This window comes from Solea solea, chromosome 4 (genome assembly GCF_958295425.1).
Source record: "Solea solea chromosome 4, fSolSol10.1, whole genome shotgun sequence".
In the NCBI taxonomy this organism is placed as follows: Eukaryota; Metazoa; Chordata; class Actinopteri; order Pleuronectiformes; family Soleidae; genus Solea; species Solea solea.
In genome coordinates this window covers 6,256,413-6,274,317 of record NC_081137.1, presented here as the reverse complement: position 1 = coordinate 6,274,317, position 17,905 = coordinate 6,256,413, and the positions used below count along the sequence as shown (strand labels likewise).

Genomic DNA, 17,905 nt, shown 5'->3' with positions numbered 1-17,905 from the left:
TATATCATTGATTCTATATTTACCTGCCACTTGATTAGGTACACATGACTGAATAAAGTGGCATGAGTGACACTTGGTGTGTTCTTCCACCTGGTTGTAATGAGTGGTTGTTTGAGTTACTTTTATCCCTCTATCATACTTTTTTCTGCCCATTGAACGCCCATGGATATTTTCTCCTCTAATCTAGCTAGATCAGCAGTTTGTGTAATACTCAGTCACTTAAATCAACTTACTTTGACATATCAAGATGCGTGGAGTCGCTGCCATGTGAAATTATAATAAATTAAACTAAAATAATAATTAGAGTCACATTATCTTTTGCTTCATCTTAATATACTTTCATGTCACTTTGAGAGCATCATATTTTTTCAGGAGATATTAAACACTGGTTTGAGAAACACTGGTATAGAAAATACATGAAGTACATTATAGTACGTAAGCTGTATGTTTCATTATATCAGTAGTTTACTATAATGGCCCCTGTCAGAGCCATTTTTATGTGTGGTATGTGTTGGACACAAATCGTCCACTAGGTGTCACTGTTGTGTTGGGGATCACGTGAATCTTATTTAGCTAGGAACCTTCAGACAGGTAACAGGTGTTGCTAGTCGGAGGAGCACTAATAGTTTTTGACCGCTGTCGAACACAACGATGCGCTGGTTAATGTTAATGTTTGGAAACAAATTGACACCAAATGATTATTGCATGCGGTGACAAATAAACCAACATAAAGCTGCAGAGGACGAAGTTGGACTGTGTTATTTCTAAACACTGCGGGGAGCGGTAAAGTTGCAACGAGCGCGTCAGCTAAATAATTAGCCATTGTTTACTATCTGTTATAAACCCGTCTAGGGGGCGCCACAATAGGGGAAGAAGAAAAAAAAAAAGGTGTGACTTAAAGTATTTTTATACTAAAACTATTAAGTGCTATTATTTCTTACTAGGAAAAAATAAGTCCACATTAATTTAATTTAAATAATAATAACACTTTATTAAGCGTCAGTTCATGTTATGGAGGGGCCTAACAGCTATTATGAAAAAAGTAATACGCCCACTTCCCTTAGATCTTTTCAGCAGGTGTTAACGTTTGTCTACATTTTAATTTTTTATTTATTATATGTGAGCTAACGTTTGCTCTGCTTGTAACAGTTAGTCAAATGCTATTCCATTCACACACCTTTATATATTAGAGTTGTAAGCCTTGTTGTTTGTTGTGTTACAGTTCAGTATAAATTGTCTAAAGTGTGTTTAACTTTACATCCATGTTAAGGTGCACATCATTAATGTTAATGCTTTTCCATATGTTATATTATACTGCAGTTTACTGCTTCATTGCATTCTGCTCATCAGCAGTTCACTGTAATGACTAAGATTAAATGTAATCTAATTTGCATATCAGAAGAAATGGCACTGTATATCATTCATGTACAGCACAGCGGAAGTAATGCATTGCTTAGGTTTTTCATTTTTATTATTTAATTTTATTCTTGGAATAATTGATTTTATTATTATACTGTAACACCCAATGGTGTGACGTACTCCTCTTCTCTCTTAATCCACCTCCTGCAAATGCATCTACAGACGTCACCGCTTCAACAGCATCAACTGATCCTCCTGTCACCTCCACCTCAGAAGAACCCAGGGATGCAGCATCAGTAGGGCTGCACCAGTAGACCCTGCTGCCTGGCCATCTCCTCTAACTGAAGACGTACAAACAAGGTTAGTTCGCAGAGGTCTATTTCAAATGGATAACACCTTGATTATCACTACAGTTTTAATTTTGTAGGTAGTTACATTTTATACTTTGTGTGGGCTATTTATATTACATTTCTTAAATTTAAAGGCGAGTAGAGTCGGTGGAAACACAAGAAACTTCTGTGTTGGCTCAAGACCTAACAGAGACTCTGCAGCTCCCTCTAGTGGCTCAAACCCCTCAACATGTGATGTGCAATTGTTCCAAAACCTCTTTTTCAATGAAAGCGGGTGAGATATATGATAATTATTATGCAGACTTGAACCAGCCTTTATGTGATTCATGCAAAGCTTTTATTCTAGTCTGATCACTGAGTGAGAAGCTGATTCCATCATGGAGTAATACAATCTGTGAACATACAGTACCTGGTTTATCCACCAGGTGTCAGTCTTCACACATACACCTCCACAAACCTGTCAGGTGAGGACATTTTGTTTAAAGACAGTTTTATCCCTTCTCCTTGTCTTATACACACACACAGTCTGGTTTCTATGACTTAGGAGGACATTACATTGACTTATCTTTAATTTACTAGAAGCTCAACCTTAACCATTATTACTACTGACCTTAACCTTAACCTGACCCTAACCTCATCCTAACCATACAACATGTCTTCACCTTAAAATGGAATCATTTACGTGATGGGGACTTGCTTTTTGTCCCTGTAAGGAAGACACGTCCCCATAATGTGATTGTGTAAAGAGATTCAGGTCCCCACAACATGACTAATACCTGGACCTCTCTCACACACACACACAGACACATTTCCCTCCCACCTTCAAACCCTGCACAGAGTCAGTATGTGAACGTGAAGCCACTGAAATTTAGTCCATCAGGATCTTGTCTGGTCTTTGTGCTGGTCCTGATCATGGGTGTTTGTCTCTACCTCCTGACTCTACTTTCACTCTTCTCTCAGTCCACAGGTAGGACTCACACACACACACACAGAACATATACAGTATAAAACCTATATACTGAAGTTTTGCTTTGTTTATCACACATCTGCACCCAAATCTGTTACCATGACAGAGTTTAACTTTATAAATCCTTATATATATCCTATTATATATCATTAAAATCATTGTGTTGCAGCTACTTTAATATATTAATACATTATACTGAAGATAACGTTTCAGATTAATCCTGGACGTGACTTCAAACATTCACAAACCCCTTTTTAAATCTAAGTAAAGATCAAAAACCGAGACCGAGACTGGTAGAGATTTTTTACATATTAAATAAAGAGACTTCAATGATAGAGCTATATACAAGCATTACCATTTCATCAGACTCTCTGTCTATTTATAAGGAAATCTTGATTTTTATCCAGATTAAATACAAAAACATTTCTGTAAACTCTGTACCTAACAATTTTTTTCCAGTTGGTTTTTGGTTAATCAACCATGAATGAATGGATATCTTTTTTTTCGGTTACATTCATATAAAAAGTAAACATAGAGTGAGATCATTTAACACAAATGTGCCAATACACTAGTGTTTTTATCACCACACAAACTGATTAGTCTATTCCAGATATCCAACTTTATTTATTATTCTTATTACTCTACTTTTTGAAGTTTAATTATAGGATCTAAGTTTGATTTACAAATGTAATTGTAATTGCAAAAAAGTATTTGTAAAAGTACCAGAAAATGACTTTGATAGAAGTTTAAGTCACTCTTACTTAAGGAAAAGTCTTAAAGTATGTGACATTTACTGTACTTGCGTATCAAAAGTCTTTTTTCTGATATAAAATGTACTTAAGTTTTAGAAGTAAAAGTATTGTTGTAAAAATAGTCAGTACTAAGGATTGAGCAATGGTGGCTCAGTGGTAGGGTAAGTTGTCTTTCACCTGGAAGGTTGTGGGTTCAATTACTGGTTCTGCTGGTCTATATGTGTCCTTGAGTAAGACACAACACCATGTTCAATTGTGTGAATGGCAAAGCTATAGACCATGATAAATACAGACCATGACCAACTCTAGAGTAAAAGTAAAATAAAGTAAAAGTTGCTAGAAATATAAATAACAAAATAAAGTACAGACTACTTGAATACTTAAGTACAGTATCAAACACCAGATTCAAGTTTCAGTGCCATACGATGCAACTCGTCTTAATACATAACAGGATAAATAATGTAAATTCAGCAAAATTAAGTCACATTCCTGTATATTTAATTGCATCCACTCAGCATTAAGTAAATCAAATGAGTCGCTGACATCAGCCATGATAAGCTCCTGGTCCCTAAGTGAAGCGATAGATTAACATACAATGTTTTTACAGATTATTTTCTTGTTGTTGTTCATCCTCTGAGAAGCTGACTCATCCGAACAAAAAAAAAAAGCACTCAAATTTAAAGAAAATAAGGAAAACCGAGTAAAGCTGTTCAGATTTACAGTGACGTGTCTTTTCGGTTTGGTGAATGAGTCAGGTGGAGCAAAGCCAACCTCCACCTGTGCATTGTTCTCTGCTGGTGAGAACTGCTGTCTGCTTTCAAAGAACGGCATTGTGGGAGTCAGCGAGGTTAATCTGTGCTCCTATATTAGCTAAATGGTTTCTCTGCAGCACCTTTTCATTCCCACCACGTAGTCAGACACTGGAGTTTCACTCACATCTGCCAAACAATGCACGAGCACAGATAAATGACTTGATGTGCACCTGCAGTGTGGAAATAGTCCACCGCATGAATAAAGGTTTTATTCTGAAGCAGATATTCACTTTTCATTGAAAATAATCCACATTACATTTAAAAAAAATATATTTTTTTCAATTTATATCCATCTTATTGTGACTTGTATATACATACAACTGATATAAAAAGTAGTTAAAAGTTGATATACCCATCATAAACAGATGTTTATGAACAATAATTATGTTGCATAAGTGCAAATTCTTCTTTAATACTTCCAAAAACTGATAAGCACTTCCTAGAAAAGTTGGAAACCTTACCTTACCTTAATAGACTTTGACATATTAGTGTCAAAAAGGACATACAAAAATATTATTGTTTCCTGTCATAAACAATAATAATATGTTTGTTAGCAATAATTACATTAACATTTAACATTTGTTGGAGTCTTTGTCTCAATGTCCAAAAACTGGAAACGATGTACAGGTATTTTTACAACTCTTTCCGCTCTGGCGGACACTGATTCTCCAAACTGGCAACCCTCTGATTGCAAGCCAAGTTCTCTTTCCGCTTGGCCACGGGCTGTCGTAACTGATTCATATCTGTTTTGTCTAAGCTTATAACTCGATATAATTGTTGGATTTCTGTATTTTTGCCTTACTATGTACAGTGCCTTGAGCTAATGTATGTTGTGATTTGGCGCTATCCAAATAAATTGAATAGAATTGAACTGAAATGAATGTGTGTTTGTGTGTTCCAGCTCAGTGGTGTTACCAGAGCCAGTACTCCTGTGATGACACGTGCAGAGGTAAGACCACTTAACCCAGGTTATAATAGTTTGGAACTTTTCATTAGTTTAAAAATGAGACAGTTTAAAGCCCACATAGACCGGAAGCTCCAATTAACGCTGCGTTTGTGTGTGTATCTGCGTCATTACCTCGTTTATGAAACCCTAAAGCTTCAGAACAAACAGTTCAGCCACTGCTGAGAAAATAGTGTTGTATTGTTTTCCTGGGCTCTGCGAAGCGGATCGGCACTTCCGTAGTTTGATGTCGTCATCAAAAATCCTCACCACTCCTCTCACCACCGTAGCGCCTCCCGGTGCGGGCACTAGTCCGGGCACATCCGGTTGCGTACATTCAACCGCAGAAGAAGAAGAACTACTCTCGTTGTAGCTGCTGAGATGCAGAGCATCCACCGTGCCAGAGGGGGAGCTGTGTATCTGAGAGCTGGCCTATCTGTTACGTCACTTCCAGGTACCTGGCCAATCACAGTACAGTAGGAAAGCTCTCGTTGGCTGGCCAATCACAACACAGTCCTGGTTCTGGGGGGGTGGTTTTGGTCTGAAACAGCGCGGCTGACGAGAGCGTCAGTGAGGAGATATTTTGATCGGCTCGTTTGCAGCGATTAGGAGGTTTTTAATCATGAAAACAAGTTTATATATGTAAGTAGACCTCCATAACTAACATATATGTGTGATACAAGCATTCTATGTCGCCTTTAAATTGTTGAGTGGGTTTGCTTGCACTTTTGTTGTGCTGAGTGCTATGAGTGTGAGTAACATTCGACCCAGCCCTAGATTTAGAAAAAAAATCAACAACAACAAAAACAGTTTTTTTGCCATTTTGGATTTTTGCTAGGTCAAGAAATTTCTTTTTTCAAAATGTTTGTTTTTGTAATGCTGCATTTGGCCGTTAGGGGGTGCTGTGCCTTGGGAAGACAGGCGACAAAGAGATGTGGAAAAACTGCTCCTATGCAAATTTTCCGTTTGAAAATGAATGGTACATGGAAATATATGATATTTAGTTACATGTCCTTTTCATCTTTTACTCCTAATTTTTACCGTTATTATTAACTCTCTCTTCCTGCCTCTTTTAATCAAGTGGTAAAAATTATAATGCTTTATTATACAGAGGGACTAGAGTGATTTGACCTGTTCTCTCATGAGTTGCAGGGGAACATATTCTTCATATAGCATCAGTGAGGTAACGCCGAGGTGCTACAGTCAGCAGAGTCTGAAATTTGATGATGTCGATGCTGCTGTTTTGTGTTCTCTAGACCCGAGACACTGGGCCGCTCAGTTCCCCAGCTGTGGAGGATTACGCCAGTCTCCCATTAACATTGTGACCAGTAAAGTGCACGTCAACAGCGCCCTGCCAACCTTCGACTTCATCGGTCACACCAATGTCCACAACATCACAGTGGAAAACAAAGGACATTCAGGTAACAAGAAGACATCTCACGGTTTTGGTTTCTGCCAGATGTTGTAACATCTGTCGTCAACATTTAGTGTTTGTGCCGCAAGAGTTCCAACAAGTTCCTATACAAATCCCTGCTTTGGCTTGAATAAATATTGCGCCTTTTGCAAATTGAAAATTGTAGTCAGCCTTATTATAATTTTATTAAAAGTGTGATTCATTGTTCACCCTACTGGAAACACAGTGAGGGGGACTATATTCCATAAACAGGTTCCTGTTCCCCTGACGACGTCACAACATCTGCATAAACACAGACAATCTTTCTTCCCCACAGCTCACTTTGTTCTGCCACAGTCAGTGCGACTGACCGGAGGAGCTCTGCCCGGTCACTACAGAGCTGCACAGTTCCACTTCCACTGGGGCGGGAACGGGAGACCGGGATCAGAGCACACCATCGATGGAGAGAGATTCCCCATGGAGGTACATCGGCCTGGAGGCAGCAGTCTCCTGGAATAAAAAAATGTTTTCTTCCCAAAGGACTGCATTGTTGACGCACTGAATGTTGTGGGGGAAAACAGATGTAAATTGGCACACAGATCAGAAATTTATCTCAAAATAAATATGGGAAATATGTAAAAGTGGTGCAAAATGGCTCAGTAGCGCCCCCAAAAGTGGAACCCATTAGGACAAAGCAGAAACTAAGTTGCATAAAAGTTTTGTAAAACTTGGTGGGAACATGTCAAAAACGTGTCACCATAGAAATTGGAATTTGGCATCCATCTTGGCAATTTGCCACGTTTTGTAAATGAACAAACTTGTACCAACCTAAAAAATACGCCATTATTTGTACTAGACATTATCGAAAGGTTTCGCAGGTCCATCAGAGCACGGCCACAGCATAATTTGGAATTTATTTTAAAATTATTTTAAAAATTTTAATAAAACATGATGCCCCACTTTTCAATTGACATATAAATGATACTCATCGTGACTGCTTTTCTAGGATTTTGCATCTCAGTATGGTAACAAATGGTTATCATAATTATTTATTGGTAACACGAACAAACTATTTTAATTTCTCCGTTATCTGCTCACTTAAATGTCATGTCACATGATCTGAGTGTGTTTTCTTGTCACATTTGACACAAATCCATGTTTTTTGGATTGCAGTCTAGTCTGCGTGGACTTCATTCTAACCCTCTCCTCTCTTTTTCAAGTTGCACATAGTCCACATTAAAGAGCCGTATGGTTCTCTGGCAGAGGCAGAACATGACATGGCAGGAATTGCTCTGCTCGCCTTCCTGTTTGAGGTACTCTGCATTCTTAATCACTTAATAACAAAAATACACTTGTGTCCTAACACTTACGGCGTCCTCACAGGAAACAACAGACGACCATCCTCACCTGGACACAATAATCGGCGCTTTGGGCCGAGTGCAAAACAACGGTATAAGGAAATCATGACATAATTAACTTTTATTTGATATAATAAAGAACAGAACAGTTTGACACTTCACACTTCTTTGTGTGTTAAGGCAGCAGCTCAGTGATCCCAAACTTCAGACTCAGCGACATTATCCCACCTTCCAAGGACCTTCACATGTACTATCGCTACGTGGGCTCCATGACGACGCCAGGATGTGAGCAGGCCGTGGCCTGGACGGTGTTTCACAGGACGCTGTCCATCAGCAGTCGACAGGTGAGCGAGTATGAGCAGCCCCAGTGTTTAAAGCGTAACTGTTGGTGCTTTTTGTTGTTGTCGGGGTTGTTATCCTGCCTTTGTTTGTTTGGGTCTTTGTGAACAGGAAGGATGTAACATTATTTCTGTCAAGCAATACTATCAGACCCGACCGAAGGAGCATTTGTGTGTATACAACGTGAGGGCATGAAGCTTTGATCCCATTAGACAGCTGAATAACTGCCTGTTTTGAGCAGGAGAATTCACTTTTTCTGGACACTTCTTTGTGTTTTCAGTCAGACTCCAACCTGTTTGCAGTCGTCTCAGTTTACGAGCTTGGCTCCTTCTTTCTTGACATAAAACAAATGGCATCTTGTGTGCAGCATGGGAATATTGCCGGGTAACGTGAGATCCAAACACTGCTATACTGAGAAACACAAAGAGAGTCATGTGATAGATCAGTTTTGTAATTTAGTTATAAATTGCTGTAAAAAACGAAAATGGACGTTAGACTTTAAGAAATACTTAAAAAAAACAAAGCATTTCAATGATTTGTTATTCATTCATAATATTTGCACTCAATGGTAATCTGTTTATTTTAATTCATAAAAGCACTTTGTTGAGATTATGAAACTTTCAAATATGACATGGAGCTCAGCTGTAATACCGTCAGAGGATTTTCAGATTTCAAAGAGGGAATGGCTGTGACAATGGTCGGAATGTAACTGACATTTGTTTATAATGTAAAGTTATGCACGACAGCTTTAGTTACATACAGTACTAAGTTAAAAACTTGGTAAGTGATTACACAAAAACCACACACTTTGAAAATAAATGTTGGATTTGACCTTTTGACCCATTTTGTTTGACCTCTCTGCTCCTCACTGTCTCTCCCCTCCTCACCAGCTGGACACAGTGGTGAAGCAGTGTAAATTCTGGACGGGCCAGCCCATGATCGACATCTTCAGACCAACACAGCCTCTGGACGGCAGAGTTGTCTACCGCTCCAAAGCTGCTGCGGTTCTGACGAGTGCGATGCACTTGTGGTTTGGCGTTTTCTCACTTGTGCTCGTAAATGTATAAAATGCCTGTGTGCTAGTGAAACAACTGTTAACTCATTTTTTTCTTCCGTCAGAATGACTACTACTGAATACCAACACTAGTGAATTAATTACAACTGTTGTGACAGTGAGAGAAATATTGTGTGAAGTGAACGTTACTTGTTATGTTCCATAATTTTTCACTTTATAGAAACATTTAGAAAAAACTTTTATTTACACTTAATGATCACTTATATGATAGATTTTTTGCCAGATTAGCAGGGATTTAGACACTAAACGGACTTCTCCAGCAACATCATCACATTTGTGCTTTTAAAGTGAAATATTGACTTTTACTTTGAAACTTCTTTGTTTTGCTGTCAGATTTGAATTTGGCAGCCATAACAAGCTGCTAACACATTTGAAAACAGCCCTTTTGCTTCTTTAAATGTAGTTTTCTTCAACTAATCAAATATACCGGCGCTGTAGTGATAATTTTTCCGGTGTTCCGGTATGAGATTTTAAGGTGAATAAATCTTTTCCTCCTTATTTTTGCATCAATCTATTTTATATTCTTTCTCTCATCCAATGTTTTGTCAGGCTTAAGTGTGATGACTAAAAATATAAAATAAGGATGTTTTTTTCTTTCTTAGAGTCATAGACGTTAGGGGAACATTTGTTATTCTTTTTGATTTCCAGTCAGTGTGATTAGAACGTGCTCGGATAATCATGCATGCATTTAAAGGAGCTGTGTGTAAGAAATGTATTAAAACTACCATGATATAAATGTCCAATTAACTGGCTCCTTTGAAAACGATGCTACATACAGTTAATCCACAGTTCAGATTTTAATTTAGAGCCTGTTTATGTTGTGGTATATGTATAATTCCTCCAAGATCTGGCTTTTGGTTCATACAGGATTGGATTCTAAATCTACCAGTTTTAAAAGCATACCTTACATACAGTCCTTTTAAATAACACGTGTTTGTGAGGGACAACATGGGGAAATGTGATATATATTAAATGACATCACCACTCATTAGGCTGGAAAAACACAAGTGGTCTTTATTGTTTGCTTTTGTGTCCCCTATTTTACATCAGTCTGGTCTTGATTTCATTGTTTGCGTGTGACCGTGTGAAACATGGGAGGGTGTTGAGTCAATTCATGGGCAATTAAGTCACTTCAATCTGACCCTAAACAAGAGGCTCCTTCAAAATTGATGAGATTGAGATTCTACACCCTGGACAGGTTATTTTGACCTTAATTTGACCGTTCATTAAGATAAGATAGTACTTTATTGTCTGTTTGCACAGAAAATTGTCTTGCATTTACCATTCTGACAATCGCAGACAGTAGACAGACATACGACAAAATCAGAGCCAAAAATTCTGCTATAAGTCTATAACGTGCATTCAAATTCTAAATATAAAATAGAAGTCCCTAAAAATCACTGAATGTGGTTTAGGCGTGTGATTGAGTAAGGAAGGAGATGAATTGTGGCAGTAAACCTGATTCTTCATTTCTAAGGGTAAAATTAGGCCATGGTCAATGTGTCTGTTTCTTAAGCCACTTCCTCAGGTGCTCCACCTGTGCAGTGATGCTACTCTTGGCTGTGCCTCCAGGGGCGCTGTACTGCTCCACGCTGCTGCTGTAGTCCCACACTGACGACACGTCACTGCCAAACAGCGGGCTGCGGAACACGAGAAGCACAGGGAACAAGCACAGGGAGGTGATTATGGTACAAGAGAGACATTTTTATTTGAATCGATTTTTGGCAGATGTTTATGTCCATGGTTCTCAAACTGATAACGGTGTTACTTTGAGAGCTCAGCATTTCCTCAGGTGGTACTTGGTATCAAACGTTTGAGAACCACTGGTTTATTTGTTAATGAAGAGAGAGACAATCACCTCAGGGCACTCAGGTCTTCCACGGTGAGTTGATTCAGTGTCACGTTTTTGGATTCAGCCATAAACACAGCTTTACCGGAGACACCGTGGGCTTCTCTGAAAGGCATCTACGACAAAGATAAACACAAATTGTACACTCTAAATTCACTGGAGGTGTGAGAGTGAATGGTTGTTTGTGTCTATGTGGCCATGGGTTGGACTTCCAACCTGTCCAGGGTGTAACCCGCCTTTCATTCTATGTCAGCTGGGATTGGCATAGATGAATGAATGAATGAATGTAACACTGAGTAATGAGTACGAAATAATTAAAACCCAGAGATTGCCGACTAGTATTTTAGCTTGAAGCGCCCCCCCGACCATAAACCATGTGATAACACTGATTTATATACTGATCTATAATGAGTTAAATGCAGATTTGACACCACATCTTTCATCTACTCACCCCTTTCCTGACGAGGTAGTAGGCCAGATCAGTCGCCAACATGTCAGGACTGAGAGCCGCTTCCATCACACTCTGGTTGATCTGAAACACAAAGCATGGTCAAAAAGTCGCTCAGCGTTATTTATTCCCGCCCCAGATATACAAAGAATATACACATAGGTTAATGTAACATCATAACACGTTCGTCCTAAAACAAGCACGTGAATTTCTGTCTTTCTGTCTTCCTGTCTGCACTTCATCTGTCCTGTCTCGTCTCGTCTCGTTGATTCCCTGATTGTCTGCACCTGGTGTTAATTAGTTCATGCTCCTTTAAACACGCCCTCCTCCCTTTGTGTTGTGCCTGTGCGTCATGTGTGTGTTTCCTTGTTGGAGTTCCACTTCCGCTTCATCTTGTTCCCTGCCTGACTCACGCTCGTCTGACCCTGTTTTGGATTTATTGTCTGACCAAGAGTAAAAAAAAAACTCCTCTGTTTCGAACTGAGATCTCTGCCCCTGCCTTGTGCTTTTGGGTCCACACTGTGTTTGAGTGCGTTACAGCCTTGACAGAGTAAAGTAAAAACTTTACGTTCTACTTCAGTAATGTATGTGGACTGTGTCGTCTTTAAAATGTCTTTATGTGGGGGAATAAAAAAGTAACTTTACGTAACAGTAAGCAAACAGCAAAATGTTCACAATTAACGGGGAACCTCTGACCTGCAGAGTTGACATGACCCCGGACGTCACCTGCAGCACGGCATGAACAGTGTCGAAGCAGTCAAACATGGCCTCTTTATCTTCCTGTAGAGGGCAGCAAACACATGGACGGTGTGACAGAAAAAGAGGGTTCAAGAGCGCGGGGAATTTTTGTGGATGTGAAGTGAGGGCACAGAAACGCTGATACCTGCAGGTCTTTGTTGTAGGTGCTGGGCAGGCCCTTCATTGTCATCATGAAACCTGAACACTGGAAAACGGACAGAAGTTTGAATGTGATTCTAAAGATGAAAACGGTCTATTTCTGAAAGGTAATCGATCACGTTAATCACTTTTGCTGCTTTTTTGTTGTTGAGAGACTTTATGGATTCTAGTATTGATAGGCAAATATTTTAAACATGGTTTTCTGTCGGGATGGGACACTTTTTTTTTCCCTTTTTTTTTTTGTCCGTTACGATATCACAAACTCCATACTGATATTAGTCCGACACCGTGATTTTATATCATTAATGAACTTTGAAGCTGTTAAGAACACATTTGTGAGTCATTTCAAAGACATCGTTCTCCAGCTGTGTGACATGATCTCCCAAAAAGAAGAAAAAACAGCCTAAACATGACTCAGCTAAAATGCTTTTGCTGATTTGTATTTACATTTTTACAGTGCATAGTGAAGCATGTGATATCTGACCGATAACAATACTTATTCCCATCCTGAATTTTCTCCTACTGCATTTATTTGTTTATTGTTTAAATGATAATTTTTTAGTATCCCAACATGTTGTATCGTCATCCCTGTATCGGGCCAATTCACTGCCCTATTTACTTTTTCGGCACAAAAAGAATCACCTCTTCTTACGTCAATAAAAGAGAAACACAGCAGAAGGAAAGGATTTTCACTTTAGCTGCACTAACTGCCCTAGGTTGAAGTCTCAAAACATTACATTTCAAAAAGAGGAAAAGAGAACAGTAGTCTATGTTTTACTCTTACTCGGCCAAAGACGCGACCTGCTTTGCTCCTGATGAGCTCCAGACTGTCAGCATTCTTCTTCTGGGGCATCAGACTGCTGCCTGTGCTACACACACACACACACACACACACGGGTAGAATTATTTGAATTGCATTAATTGGTTAGGAATATTAGGCTCTGCAGCTTTGCAAATACAACAAAATGAGCGACTTAACTGTGATTTACAGAATAAAACGCAGGCTGACCTGTAGGCGTCGGACAGTGTGATGAAGGAAAACTCCTTTGTGCTGTACAGCAGCAGATCCTCAGCCATTTTACTGAGGTGAGTCACACACAGAGAAGCCCAGAACAAGAACTCGGCTTTAAGAAGCAAAACACAGCGAAAACGCAGACAGAGGCAACTTTAAATACAATCTTTCTTCCAGTCTTTATCTCTAATAATAACGTTTACATACCAACAAAGTCTCGTTGGCCTGTTGCATCCATACTGTTCAGACTGATGTCCTCAAACGCCAACTCTGCACATGCACAGAAGGAGAAATGGTGCAGAAACATGTCAACTTGCAACAGTTGACATGTTTGGCCACTTGGGGGCAGTGAAAACATCCTGTGAGCCTGTCATTGACACATTTGAAGTTTTGCGTCAACCTCCCTAACTCAGTGTATGTGAGAAACTCCATACAGTGGCTCTCTGGTTAAATATAAACAAAAATGATGGTAAAACATGGAGGTCTCCATCAAAAAAGACCCTTCTTGGCTTCTCCCGCTCTAATATAATATTATTTGCAACTTGTGTTGTTATACGCGCCCCAAATCCTACACACTGGACCTTTTTAAGGTAAATATTCAGATATTAACGTGTCTTAATTAGGTTAAAATGTGATTTTGTTTTTGTACCTTTCTGCAGCAGCTCCCTGTCTATGTCGAATGGTGTTCCAGCGATGGCACCACTGAAAACGACATGAAGCCATTTCATTAACGGACTGTGTGAAAATCAGACACTGTGAGGCAGTGACTGTGTGTGTGTGTGTGTGTGTGTGTGTGTGTGTGTGTGTGTTCACAGTTTACCTGCCAAGGGGTAAAACATTAACTCTTTTCTTGATTTCCTGAAGCCGGTCCACATCTCTGCTCAGAGCGACAGCGTGACTGCAAACACATGGAAGAACAAGCATGAGACTGGAGTGAGCCACACATCGTGTGAGTAGAAAAGGTGGGAGACTTGCACTGTACTGAAAAGTTTCGCGGTCACCTTAGAATCCAGTGGCTCCATCTTATCGGCTGAGCTCTTTGCATGTGAGTGTAACCCGGAAATAGGACGTCAATTTCCCTGAGAAACAGAAAGCAACACGTTTTAAGAGAAGTGTGAATGTGAGGTTTCATGTGCCACTGTGTCTTTGTCTTACACTGCTGCTCGCTCCACCATGGTAGACACGAGCTGTAGGGCATTTTCTGTGAGGGTCGTGATGGCATCTCTCAGCCACAGCCTCATGTCAGTCACCACCTGGTCAACCAGAAGAGAATAATGCACAGACTGCGTCCTGAAAGAAAAACGCAGTGGTGACACTTTTAATGTGGTTTCGAACAAACCTGGTCGTTTCTGCTCCTGCCGGTGTGCAGCTTCCCCGCGGGTGAACCAATCAGCTCCTGAGAAAAGAGGCAGCCAGAGGACTGTGAGTGACAATATTTCACCACTGCCATCAGCAATAGATCCTAACTGAAAGAAAGAAAAACTTTATCCATTTATTTCTTCTTTTGTTGTGAACAAATCCAAAAAATAAGGATGTGTTTATCCCTTATTACTTAAAACTGTAGTGGGTAACCTTTTTTTTTAGATTTGTTTTCAATCAAAATAATATGGACAAATGGAGTAAAAATAAATAATGAAATGAATAAAGCATAAATAAAGCATTAATAATAATAATAATAATAATAATAATACTAACAATAAAAAAATAATAGCAATAAATAAATCACACAAACGCTCCCTCAGTCAGATCTGACTAAGGATGCAAGGTTTGTGGCAAATACTGTTACATTTTTTCTGTTCACAAAGACATGAGGCGGAATACTGACAACAAAAATCACCCCCAAAGTCACACACTGCAGCTTTAACAACTTCCCTACTTTTTATCTGTTACGTATGGACTTCCTGTCCATTGCTGCTGTTGTCATTCCCTTCCCGCCTAATCTCACACCGCAGAGAGAAGCACCAGTACCCAAACTGCTGACTCCTGCTGATAATAACTCCTTAAAATGTTCCTCCTACATTTATACAGTAGTGTCACGCATATTGCGTCACATATCGCTGACCCTGTAAGTATACTACGAGCTTAAGACCGAGAGAGTCCCATCACTGACCAAAATACTGGATTAGGACTATTTAACACGTGTTTTTTCACAAAAGGATTTCACTGACAGCAGCCTCCATTCACAAAAATGTCACTTGTCACAAATCAGCTCTGACGTGAAATATAATTGAATTCACTCCCACAGGATTACGAACCTCACCTTTAGCCTGCGCTCATTAGCAGTGTGAACGTCTTCATCTCCCGGTTTGATAACAAAAACACCTTTGGACCACTCCTCTGAAATCTGTAGAAGTAGAGAGACAAAAACTGTCATTGATTTATAATAATAATAATAAGCAAAATTAGTGTAATCACTTAGGTGAAAGACGCTGAAATAGTACTAGTAATCATTCCTCAACCGAAAGATTAGCTTCTCAGAGATCAGCCCGAGGTGAATTCAGTTTCTTACATAAGTTTTTGAGAGCTTTCTGTTTTCTAATTTTTATGACAGGTGGTCTTATAAATGTGTTAAGCACTGTAGGTGATAGTTTGAGGAAATGATCTGGATTGATTATGATCTGGATCCAGAATTAGGATTATTTTAAAAGACATTGAAGTGTGTATCAACACTGTGGTATCCTGAGTGGCCTTGGCGGAGGTTTGCGTGCTATAAGTACTTTCTAAAGTGTGCTATGATAACACGACCTGCCCAAACCTGGCTTGTGACTGTGTCGCACAGGGTGAAAGAGTGACTACCGTCACTTGGCAGCTCACGTCTATCACATGATGTGTTAACACCTACACACTCTTCCCTACTGGCACATTGTCAGCTATTAACCTGGACAAACAGTGAAGCTCAAACACATCACACTGACAGTGCTCGGAGCTTTATAGATTTTGGCAAAATATCACAAACATTATAGCTGAAGTCAGTAAACAGTGTTTGCTTAAACTTTTTCCTTTTTTTAGAGAATAGACATCTTCGTACACAATTACTGGTCTCACAGCTGCTAAGAGGATGAGAGCTTGTCATAGTTACACCTTATACACTGTCTGTGAGGGAGTGGCTCTTGTTATGGAGATAAAGCACAACTAGAGCCTTGGAAACAGGATTACGTTGTGCTGAAAATGAAAACATTGCGTGCAGGTCCAAACTAACATGCAAAATGAACGTAGTGAACAAGAAGCCAGGGCTGTGGACGCAATCTCTATTAAATTTCTTGCAAAAAGTGCATATAAAAACAAAACAGTCAGTCACGTGTGAAATTCCTCTTCCATGGTGTGTCACAGCAGAAAGGGACAGAACAAACGAGGACAATACAAAACATTCAACTGAAAACAAAAGGTTCCACGTGTAAAACAAATTATGGCAAAAATGAATTATACTTATTAACAGTTATGACAACATCATTGATAGTGTTACACTCTGGATGGATACAATATTGTCATTGTTTCAGACTGTTTTTGTTTAGTTTTTATTATAATTGATAATTATTATGTGTTACTTTATGCATTTTTTGCATCTTAGCTTTGTATTTCTCTTTCTAATTGTATTCTACTTAAATGCACCAAAACACCAAGTCAAATTACTTATGTGTAAATGTACTTCTGATTTCTATTTTTGTATGCAAATAATAAAACTATCAGTCACAATATATATAGCAAAGTGAACTTGCTTGAGATTTCAGGAATGTCATTAAACTGGTTTACTTGTTTGATTTTAGTGCTTCACTTTGAATATGAAGATGCATATGAATTATATGAAGTAATACTAGTGCACTTTTGTGACTTAAGTGCCCTCTAAGGTTAAAAAAAACAAAACAATCGATCCCCATAAAGGCTTGGGCCGGCCCTGGACCTTGAAAAGTGGGAGTACCTGATCCATTCCGTGTAAGATCTGGTTCATCTCATCAGTCGAGACCAGCTTCGCCCTCTCCAGAGCTTTCACATAAGCTTTGCTCCCTCTTACATCAGCATCCCACATCCTCTGGTCATAAGCGATAGATGCATTAAACTTCTCCATGATCGGATCGATGTCTCCCACGAAACGACCTCCCCACAGTTTATTTCCCTGATGAGACAAGACAAGGGAGACAGAGTTGTTTACACCGATCATGATTCCCTTCAGCTTACATTGAGGCCAGTTCTTCTTACCTCTGACGTGGCCATGTTTGTATTGACTCCGTTAAAATCACCCGGGTGAACCCAATCGAGCCTGCAGTCTGGTTTTAAGCAGACGACAGAACTGTCGCGTTCCCCCTCTCACCCGCTCCTACTGTCACTTTAAAAGAGCCACGTGACGTATTGCGTT

The 17,905-nt window shown here is 39.4% G+C and overlaps 2 protein-coding genes across 3 annotated transcripts; one reads left to right on the top strand and one right to left on the bottom strand.

The window, feature by feature from the left end:
• Window positions 1–42: 42 nt before the first annotated feature.
• On the top strand, window positions 43–10,243 carry ca4c (carbonic anhydrase IV c). 2 transcript variants are annotated; one of them, XM_058627052.1, is made up of 10 exons: window positions 43–888; window positions 1,582–1,719; window positions 1,844–1,983; window positions 5,142–5,189; window positions 6,440–6,604; window positions 6,914–7,059; window positions 7,797–7,889; window positions 7,960–8,026; window positions 8,115–8,278; window positions 9,164–10,243. In XM_058627052.1, exons 3-10 carry the CDS (start codon window positions 1,944–1,946, stop codon window positions 9,338–9,340), a joined length of 900 nt encoding a protein of 299 aa, XP_058483035.1. In that variant the 5' UTR covers window positions 43–888; window positions 1,582–1,719; window positions 1,844–1,943; the 3' UTR covers window positions 9,341–10,243. The 2 variants fall into 2 exon arrangements, with proteins under 2 accessions (XP_058483035.1, XP_058483034.1); XM_058627051.1 differs by lacking the exons at window positions 43–888; window positions 1,582–1,719; window positions 1,844–1,983 and adding an exon at window positions 2,378–2,676.
• A 93-nt stretch (window positions 10,244–10,336) lies between these two features.
• asl (argininosuccinate lyase) lies at window positions 10,337–17,878 on the bottom strand. Its single transcript, XM_058627049.1, has 16 exons — window positions 17,749–17,878; window positions 17,471–17,665; window positions 15,815–15,898; window positions 14,894–14,950; window positions 14,710–14,807; window positions 14,556–14,633; window positions 14,375–14,452; window positions 14,204–14,256; window positions 13,762–13,824; window positions 13,552–13,666; window positions 13,327–13,411; window positions 12,529–12,588; window positions 12,342–12,425; window positions 11,649–11,729; window positions 11,207–11,313; window positions 10,337–10,988 (listed from the first exon to the last, which is right to left on the bottom strand). Exons 1-16 carry the CDS (start codon window positions 17,761–17,763, stop codon window positions 10,844–10,846), a joined length of 1,398 nt encoding a protein of 465 aa, XP_058483032.1. The 5' UTR covers window positions 17,764–17,878; the 3' UTR covers window positions 10,337–10,843.
• Between the last annotated feature and the right edge of the window lie 27 nt (window positions 17,879–17,905).